This window comes from Conger conger, chromosome 9 (assembly GCF_963514075.1).
Source record: "Conger conger chromosome 9, fConCon1.1, whole genome shotgun sequence".
NCBI lineage: Eukaryota > Metazoa > Chordata > Actinopteri > Anguilliformes > Congridae > Conger > Conger conger.
The window spans coordinates 60,595,434-60,605,433 of NC_083768.1; the positions used below are offsets into that span (position 1 = coordinate 60,595,434).

Below are 10,000 nucleotides of genomic sequence, written 5' to 3' on the forward strand. Positions count from 1 at the left end.
ACACTGAGAGGTAGAGTGTGTGTGTGTGTGTGTCCTACACTGAGAGGTAAAGTGTGTGTGTGTGTGTGTGTCCTACACTGAGAGGTAGAGTGTGTGTGTGTGTGTGTGTCCTACACTGAGAGGTAAAGTGTGTGTGTGTGCGTGTGTGTCCTACACTGAGAGGTAGAGTGTGTGTGTGTGTGTGTGTCCTACACTGAGAGGTAGAGTGTGTGTGTGTGTGTGTGTCCTACACTGAGAGGTAGAGTGTGTGTGAGTGTGCGTGTCCTACACTGAGAGGTAGAGTGTGTGTGTGTGTGTGTGTGTGTGTGTGTGTGTGTCTGACACTGAGCGAGGCAGAGCAGCAGATTGCACAGATCATTAACCCGGAGTTGCAGGTTTCAGTTCAGGGCGGGTCATTGTGGTTTTCAACCCAAGAAAAAAAACACAGTTCTGAACAAAGTTCAATTTGTGCTCACATCACAAACATGAATAAACCTACACTATCAACAAACACACACACAGGCACACCATACAAAGCCCAATGCTTCCTTTCTGCAGAGTCTGTTATAAAACAGTACTGGCAGGATGTCTGAAAGTGTGGCAGTGAAATGAAAAATAAAACTTTATTCACAGCAACACATTCTCACGGACAACAAACCCCACACTCTGTCATGGGGAAAAAAACATGGCCATTTTGAAATTGCATTCTAGCTCACAACCGAATGCAGGTTTAAAAGCACAAAATAAAATGTCCCTAGGTTGGTAAGGGTCATCACAGAACACCAACAATTTTAAAGAATGCCAACCCTTTATTGACTGGAAACACTACATTAATTTTTGAAAAAGTCTGCAGTCATTCAACAGCTATCAACCTTGGCATGAATAAATAATAAAACCAGCAGAACTCCCTTTGCTGAAGACCACGTCTCCTCTCCAGAGGCAGGCACCATATTTCTGCTCTTCTGAGTTTCTGTTCTTTTGAGTTTCTGTTCTTTTATTCTGTCTGCTCCATTTACCATTAAACACCATCCAGCCCCACACCGCGCTCTTCAGCAACACTTCTGTCTGAGTTCGTTTCGCTGCTTTCAGGAAATAGTGGTTAGTACCTCTTGTTTATGCATCTGGAGGACTGACGACACAGAGGAGGATATGAGTTATTAATTATTCATTATTAAGGCATAATTGCATCTGCTAGTTAAGTTTTCACACGGCTGACTGGTCAGTCTGTAACTGAAGTTCAACATCAGTCCATGTCTATAAGAACCCTTTAAAGAGAATCTGTGCGTGACCTCTCCTGTCTGAGGATTCTGGAGAGGTCATCTGGAAGGTTGTCTCCCAGGCAACAAACACAACAGCGTTCTATAAAGAACAAAACAGAAATCCTGAATACAGAATGCTTCAGAACAAAAACACTAAAAAGGTTTGTGCGTTTGTGAGGTAAAATGTTATTTCTGCTGCATCTCCATATGGAGAGAGATTAAAAAATAAAAAGAATAAAGAATGACACATTCTCATTTGAAAATAAATAAAAGATAATGCAGATAATTTCTGTCTTGGGTGAGGACGAGCCAATCATAAAAACCCTCAGAAAGCTGTAACAGTGCAACACAGGACCCGGCCCAAAGCACCAACACAGGGCCCGGCCCAAAGCACCAACACCAGACCGACCGGGTGGAGGGGGCGGGCCAGTCTGTCAGAGGAAGGTGTTCAGGTGTTCGGGTGTTCAGGTGTTCAGGTGTTCAGGTGTTCGGGTGTTCAGGTGTTCAGACACTGAGTTCCGGGTGTGCGTGGGCGTGGCTCTTGGCCGCAGGGGGTGGAGCTACCACCACTTCTCGAACAGGACCCGGTGGGGCGGGACGCCCAGGCGCTGCAGGTGCCCGGAGACGCTCTCGATCATGGGCGGCGGCCCGCACAGGTAACACAGCGTCTCCCTCCGCCCCGCCCCTGCCAGGCTCTCCAGGTGCTCCCTGAGAACCTGCTCTGATATCCTGCCACCTGAAAGAACACACATGCATGCATGCGCACGCACACACACACACACACACACACACACACCTCAGTTCAAAGCCTACTGCGCTGTATATAATTAAAGTGCTGTGTAAAATGACCTGTGATGCTGACGAGCAAATGGCTAATCTGCTGTGTAAAGTGACCTGCGATGCTAAAGCTAATCTGCTGTGTAAAGTGACCTGCGATGCTAACACTAATCTGCTGTGTAAAATGACCTGCGATGCTAACGCTAATCCACTGTGTGAAGTGTCCTGAAGATGCTAACAGGCTATCGGCTAAGATCCACACTGTGTAAACCCACAATGCTAACATGCTAACGGCTAAGAGCCACACTGTGTAAACCCACAATGCTAACATGCTAACGGCTAAGATCCACACTGTGTAAACCCACAATGCTAACATGCCAACGGCTAAGATCCACACTGTGTAAACCCACAATGCTAACATGCCAACGGCTAAGATCCACACTGTGTAAACCCACAATGCTAACATTCCAACGGCTAAGATCCACACTGTGTAAACCCACAATGCTAACATTCCAACGGCTAAGATCCACACTGTGTAAACCCACAATGCTAATATGCTAACGGTAACGCTATCCCGTGCGTCACTCACCACTGATGTACGGCTGCAGCTGGGGCTCGACCTCCTCGCTCTGGTGGGTCAGGTGGAAATCACAAGAGAACCTTCCGGGGAACTCCTCACATGCCTCAACAATCGAACTCTGGAGGGAGGGAGGGACGGGGAGAGAGAGAGAGAGAGAAAGAGAGAGAGAGAATGACAGGCTCTAATTTTCATCGCATAATTGTCTACCGACACAAAATTCAAGAGGTGCTGTGGTGCCTGGATTGGCCCACCACGGAAGGGCGCAGTTCCCCTCCGCTCCCGCGGGGGCAGTGTGGCTGCGGGACGCACCTGAAACAGCAGGTCCTGGGCGGTCTTGGCGCTGTAGCAGAGCCGCACAGCCCCCGGGGCGCAGTGCTGCCCTCCCGCCTGGCGGTGGCGCTGCAGGTCGCGCGCGTGCAGCAGGATGGAGAACAGGGGGTTAATCCCCACGCCCCCCGCCACCAGCAGCAGGTCCACCGCCCCACCCCCAGGGGAGGGGTCAAAGAAGAAGTCCCCACCCACCCGAACCTCCACCTCTGAGTCCAAACGGCACTGGGGGGGGGGGGGGGGGGGATAATGCAGAGTCACTCACAGTGTCCAGTGCAGTTATCCAGGTAAGTGCAGTTATCCAGGTAAGTGCAGTTATCCAGGTAAGTGCAGTTATCCAGGTAAGTGCAGTTATCCAGGTAACTCAGTGATACAGGCCCCTGGACTATACAGGGTTTTATATGGAGAATCTCCTTTCAAACCTGAGTTTAAACTCAGAGTGGTGTATCCAGTGGGCGGGCGGGTGTGTGTAAACTGACAGTGTGTGTGTGTAAACTCACAGAGTGTGTGTGTGTAAACTCACAGAGTGTGTGTGTGTGTAAACTCACAGAGTGTGTGTGTGTGCAAACTCACAGAGTGTGTGTGTGTGTGTAAACTCACAGAGTGTGTGTGTCCAGTGGGCGGGCGTGTAAACTCACAGAGTGGTGTAAACTCACAGAGTGTGTGTGTAAACTCACAGAGTGTGTGTGTGTAAACTCACAGAGTGGTGTATCCAGTGTGCGGGCGGGTGGGTGGTGTATTTCACCGCCAGCTCGATCACGCCCTCTCTGCGCAGGAGGGCGGGGCTTGAGCAGATGGAGAACCCGCCCACCTTCTCCTGTCCCGGGATGAAGAAGTCCACCCTGCAAATGCATCAGCCAATCAGCAAACCCCATTAACCGCATCAGCCAATCAGTAAACCCCATTAACGCACAGCACGGCGGATCCATCAGCCAATCAGGGCTTGCGGCCTCATCCGGAGCAGCAGTAAAGAACATTCTAATCACATTGTGACCTCACACTGCCCTCTTCTGGCCAATCTTAAAACTGCATGTAGTCTGGTGAATTTGCAGACCGTGTTCTGCAGGTGTTAGAGGGAATGACCGGCCACAGATCAGAACTGCACCCCGAGGAAAAGTTCAGTCATGGTGGGACTATGTTCAGTCATGGTCAGGGACTATGTTCAGTCACGGTCAGGGACTATGTTCAGTCATGGTCAGGGACTATGTTCAGTCATGGTCAGGGACTATGTTCAGGGACTATGTTCAGTCACGGTCAGGGACTATGTTCAGTCATGGTCAGGGACTATGTTCAGGGACTATGTTCAGTCATGGTCAGGGACTATGTTCAGTCACGGTCAGGGACTATGTTCAGGGACTATGTTCAGGGACTATGGTCAGTCACGGTCAGGGACTATGTTCAGGGACTATGTTCAGTCACGGTCAGGGACTACGGTCACTCACCACTGTCCTGCTTTGAAGCTGAAATCGGGATGGGGGATGGACAGGCGGAGGCGTCTCACTGAGTCAGACTCGTTCATCATCCCACACACCTTCGCGGGGAAGACGGCCTAGGCACACACACATTTTGTCCCCTTATGTGATGTCATCAAAACCCGCCAGCACACTACTGTAATGACCACAGATATAACAGCAATCCATGTGATTGCAATACTGCTACTTACTGGTTATCAAAGACAGGATCAATCTCGACGAATCTTCAACAAACATATTATATATAATTATCAGATATCCACAGAAAAGAAAAAAAACATCTGCAGGGTCAACGGTTACTTCTCTCAGTTGGGTCAAAGTCTGCTCTAACCTGGCTCTGTCATATCGGTTGCTTCAATATGTGACCCAACCGCGGAGCTCAAACCCCAATACCGGTAAACCTGCTCTGTGTAGTCGTCGGTGGACAATGACATCAGGACAGAGTTTATTTGTGTATTCTTCGGTTCCATAACGGCACGGCTGCGCTGCAGCCATCAACGTCAGCCTTCGCCTTCATTTAGACATTCTACAGTGGGGCCGCTGTCATAAACGCAACGCAAACTCACCATCTGTCTGTAATTGTTCGCTGTTCTCTCCAAGTGGTCAGTTTTTCTTCTCGAACTCATTCGTCTGAAATTAAAGTTCATTGTGAAGTAAGATTTGTTCATTTCATAATCAAATATCATCACTATGATATACTGGCATGTTGGCTCGGTAACTTACACAACCGACTCGTAGGTAACGGACTCAGTGTGGTTAAAACGAATAGAGAATGCCGATGTTAACCTCGCTGTCAGCTTAATCGAATAATGGGTTCGTGTAGCATGCCTTGGCGTGTGAAGATGTTTCTAGGTTAGTTTAATTATCAAAGGCTGGTTGGTTATCAGCATTGGTGAAAACCAGCCAGAACAAGCATAACCAACCCCACAAAGACGTCAGCGAGCACCTGACCGACACAAAGCGGGAGATATTCCAGGCCAATCACCTGCTGCCCGGGATCAGTCCGGATGCACCCGGCGCCGCGAAGCTTCCAGCGACCTTCAGCCAACGGCGCGCCGTCATCGCGGAAGCAGGGACCGCCAAGCTTACCCCGACAGTGGCAGACTGTGGGAAACGCAGATACACAATTAGGGTGTAATACAAAACAATATATACGGGTGCAAACAATATATACGGGTGCAGTTTTTTTTGATACTGCGCATCAGCACAGAACACACACAAACGCAAACTAACGTTACTCTCAAACCAAAACATTCCAGGGATCCGCCCACCAATGTACATTATATGCAGCTATCCACTGTAGTCGGTGTACCTGACTGGGATGGCAACACTGTGATTAGCAGTGATTGTGTTGGCTAGATAGCTAACTAGCTGCTACTTATTGCACCACAGTAAAGCCAAAATAAAGTGAACCAACGTGGTTAAAATTACTTAAACATGCCCCTAAGTAGTTTACAATGTAACGTTAAACGAGCTCATTATAACATGCGCGGCAGCTCGCCCATACAGGCGTCCAATGGACAGCATTCTGTCAGTTGGCTTAACTTCCAGACAGTAGCTAGCTAGTAGAGTTAGCGACCTAGACTCGAAACGAATTTGTAAGTTGCATAGCACATCCTGAACCATTACATTAATGCTGTTAGACACTGTGCTAGCTATATGATGACTGAAGACGGCGAACCAGTAAAACTGTTACGAGATTGCTAGCTTTAGCCATTGGACCATCCTTTTGCCTATGAAAACAGTACTCCAGACAGATTGTCTACTCCCTAAACCGTGCGGACATCTTCTGAGTCATTTGCTTGTTTCCCTGAAAAATGATATAATGTTATCTTACCGGGACACACAAATATTCTTCATATGCACTTCATTATAGCAAGTTAGATAACCTTCCTCATGTCAGCGTAACGCTTTTCCCCGGAAGTACTTCGCTGCTTGTTCCGTGGCAGGGGAATTGACCCAGTGGTTACCGGAGGTTTTGTAGTTTATTACGTTTCCTGTGTCAAAAACTCATTTCCTAGTTGAACGAATGAAGATATATTGTTTTTTTCTATGATCTTCATGTTTAGGTAGCCAGTGCGCATCCTCTGCTGGGGAAAACACGTAGCCAAACATGGCCGCCTCCATGAACTGGTTTCTTGGGCTCCAGAGCTGCTCCCAAAGGAATCCATGGAGCCGGTAAGCGGAAGCGGAAGCTGTCTCCAGTTCTCGGCACGTTGAAAAACACGTGACTGTACTCGTATGTGTGGAGAGTGCTCAGTTTTGACCGACATGCCCGCAGATACCCCTCAAACAGTAGCCTCGCGAAGGCACTTAAACTCATTGTGGTTGAGATCTGTCAGAACTACTTCAGCACAGCGGTAGTGGCAGTTATTCTAAAACATTTTTAAAAACGTTTTACCCCCATTGTTTTTGATTCTCTGCAATTTCCCACCATATAGAATCGCATATGCACCCACTGTCCAGATAGACAATTAAAAAAAATCTCTCCACCTTTTTGCATTTAAACTGAGGCCTTTCCATTGGGTAATTCAGCTGATGACACCGCGATAAAACCGCATTCATCAGATTCCTTTAACGGGGAAGTAGAGTGCAAAAATGAAGTATTTTGTTTCCACGGTTTTCTGAGGTAAGAAATATAACTGCATTTGAGTAGCACTGTAGTTACCTACCCCCTCCGCTTGCCAGGTGGGATGACCCTTACACTTCCCACCAGAATACATAGAAGAATAAAATAAAACATTAGCAGAAATGAAAAGCAGATACTTCTGAGCCGGCATGGTTCCGTTTGACAGCGAAATAGTGCACAGAATAGGCCTACTCCAAGAAAACGTGTGAAAATAAACACATCAATCAAATAATCACACTTTTGAGCGATTTTAGTTCAGCATACAATGTATCTTCCTTAATTCTTTATTCTCACGTTTTCAGTTTAAAAAAATATAAACTTGTAATTAATCATTTAGCATCCTCACATGAACATACCTAACTGTGATTGGCACTGCCGCTAAAGCCTGTCATTCTCATATCTTTAATGACTTGCTCTAAATGTTTTTATTTATTGTAGGCTAATACATTTTTACACTGGAAGCAAACAGCTGTATATTAATTTTGTAGAAAAACCGTGGTTTATATATTCATTCTATGAAATAAATTATGTAAATGTTTCTGTGTATATCTGTTCAGCAGATTCTCCGCACACAAAAAAAAAGACCGTCGAAAAGGATGGGTATGAAAAGCAGAAAATTACTGTCCGGAAAACAAGTCAGCCTAAAGATGGATCCCTATCCGGAGCTTGTAATCCAATTACAATAAGGGCAAATACGATGTTTTTTTTCCATGTTCTTTGAAACAATTTTCGGAGAAAGTAGCCTATAGTCGAATGAGCACGAATTGATATTTTGGTTTCAGTCAGATGTGATACTGTCTGCCTCGCAAGGAAACACGATCAATACCCCCAGGTTATTTTCGAGATTATTTGTGAAATAAAAGTTCTACATTTCCCAAGCACTGTTAGGAGAAAATAAATGTTTTGAGAGACTGACTCATTCCCCGTGAGCAGATCTACAGAGGGGACAGTGCAGGATAATGAGATGTTGACCGCTTCTCGTTATGGAGCGCACATGACGCGCCGTTATTAAATTATGGATGGGGTAGAGGGAAGGTCCGGCACGCAGAGGGCCAGTACTGGGTGGAGAGGTCCGGGCGGCGTGTGCGGGTTTAGTTGGGATTCTGCTCCGCGCGCCGACATGGGGGGCTTGCGAGTGATGTCATACCTGGCCTTAGCGATTTTAATCTCCCACGCAGATGGACTGAGAAGTAAGTGAAATATATCAAAATGTGTTTTGAATTTATTCCTGACACTTTGACATCGCGTGTGTGTGTGTGTGTGTGTGTGCGTGTGTGTTGGGGGGTTGTATTATTATGGAGAAGTAGAAGCGAACACAAAATTATTTAACCTGGTCTTTGGATCAAATTGTTTGAAAACTGTTACACATTTTAATAAGAGACAATTTTAAGAAATAATGACACTTGTGAGTTTTCGTAAGCAATGTCTGAACCAATATATATTTTTATTTGTTGCTCATCGTCTCTATTTTTCATGTCTTTTACCTGTATAGCTTCTTTGAATATATATATAATTATAAATATTCAAAACAATGAATATCAGCTCAAGACTTTCATTTTCATGTTTCCACTCGACCCTGACCTTCCTTATAGTGGGTGTTTTACACAACATTATCACAACAGTGCTACTTTCATTGTTAAATGTGGTCTAGCAGTGGTAAATCGCAACTATTAACCACAAAGATTGATTATATCGTTCGGAATTGAGATAAAGAGTGTTTTTGCATACATTTCATTTGTGTATTCTTTTAAAATCCCAATAATGTCCTGGGTATAGCCAACTTGGCCAAGGCAAAGAGTTTCGTAGGTCCCAACAAGTCAACAAATCACAGTGTTTAAAATCAGTTTTTATATGATTTATTTAATTACACTTCTTTTTGAATAGGCCTACCGGTCGTTTTCGGGCAAACGAAATTGTTTTCCGTTTAAGAATAAACTGATACTAAATTAATTAGGCTATATGTTTTACAGAAGAGAAGGGAGAATGTTACTGCGATCGGCCCGAGGTTCGGAGAGTTATGGCGTCGCTCAGAACCTTCCAGCCCCCGTCTCATGAGGCTAATTACCGGCGTCATACGCGGTTTTCGGTCTTGTGAATGTCGTTAGAAATAACTTTTTTCTTTTCTTTTTTTTCTTAATTAGCGTAACTTCGGGATGACAGTGGCCACAGTGTCACGTGTTTGTCCGGATGTCCGTCTTTACGCCGTGCGTTGGTATATTCAACATCACATGCAAAAAAAGAACAGCTAAACAAGTCCTGATACTGATGATTTATGAGGAATTGGTTTAAATTAGTTAGTTCTCATTATATAGCATTTAAGTGTTGCTGTACTTGAAATATTGGGGGGAGGGGTTCTCCAAAAAAAGAACAAACATGCATTCTCTACGATTTGACAGATGTTTAAGTAATATTGAATAGCATTATTATATCTAATCATATTATATATGATAACTATTATTAGTCAATGGATGAACTACAAGCGCCGATTAAATGACAGAAAGAAAGTCCTGAGCCCATGTGTGTTTCCAGCGTACAGAGACATGTTCGCGCACAAACACTCGGTGAAGTTTCCCCCGATTCCTGGATGGTTCCCGGACAGCAATCCGTGGGATGACTACTTATACCCGCCCTTCGGACCACACGAACTGCTACTGAGACGAAAAGGTGAGCCCTCCATCTTTTCAACACATCCAAGCGAAGTGTCCGAAAGATTGTCCCTGCCTAGACGTTGCGTTTTCTCCCCCATTGAATATTTCTCGTTTAATGTTTTGAAAAGTCCACTTAAAATGTTAATTTAAATTAGATTTCTGTCAACTCCGAATATAAACAGGACAAAATGAGAAAAAGTTCAAGGGGTTGAATACTTTCTGAAGGCACGGTGTGTGTGTGTGTGTGTGTGTGTGTGTGCAGGGCAGTATTTGCACAGTGACACAAATATGGCTTTTTGGCTCTGTATTCCAGCACAGTGAATATGAAA

General features: G+C 45.3%; 2 protein-coding genes across 4 annotated transcripts in view; one reads left to right on the plus strand and one right to left on the minus strand.

The window, feature by feature from the left end:
• Positions 1–575: 575 nt before the first annotated feature.
• Positions 576–6,599, minus strand: oxnad1 (oxidoreductase NAD-binding domain containing 1). Of its 3 annotated transcripts, none has more exons than XM_061254649.1 (8): positions 6,232–6,599; positions 5,380–5,498; positions 4,961–5,024; positions 4,365–4,471; positions 3,623–3,764; positions 2,905–3,147; positions 2,605–2,713; positions 576–1,974 (listed from the first exon to the last, which is right to left on the minus strand). In XM_061254649.1, exons 2-8 carry the CDS (start codon positions 5,454–5,456, stop codon positions 1,799–1,801), a joined length of 918 nt encoding a protein of 305 aa, XP_061110633.1. In that variant the 5' UTR covers positions 5,457–5,498; positions 6,232–6,599; the 3' UTR covers positions 576–1,798. The 3 variants fall into 3 exon arrangements, with proteins under 3 accessions (XP_061110633.1, XP_061110634.1, XP_061110636.1); XM_061254650.1 differs by lacking the exon at positions 6,232–6,599 and adding an exon at positions 5,707–5,885; XM_061254652.1 differs by lacking the exons at positions 5,380–5,498; positions 6,232–6,599 and adding an exon at positions 5,118–5,333.
• A 1,544-nt stretch (positions 6,600–8,143) lies between these two features.
• The window catches only part of gpnmb (glycoprotein (transmembrane) nmb), a 24,415-nt gene continuing 22,558 nt past the window's right edge, over positions 8,144–10,000 (plus strand). Inside the window, 2 exon segments of the mRNA XM_061256075.1 lie at positions 8,144–8,213; positions 9,553–9,687. Of these exon segments, the coding sequence (XP_061112059.1) occupies positions 8,144–8,213; positions 9,553–9,687 (205 nt within the window).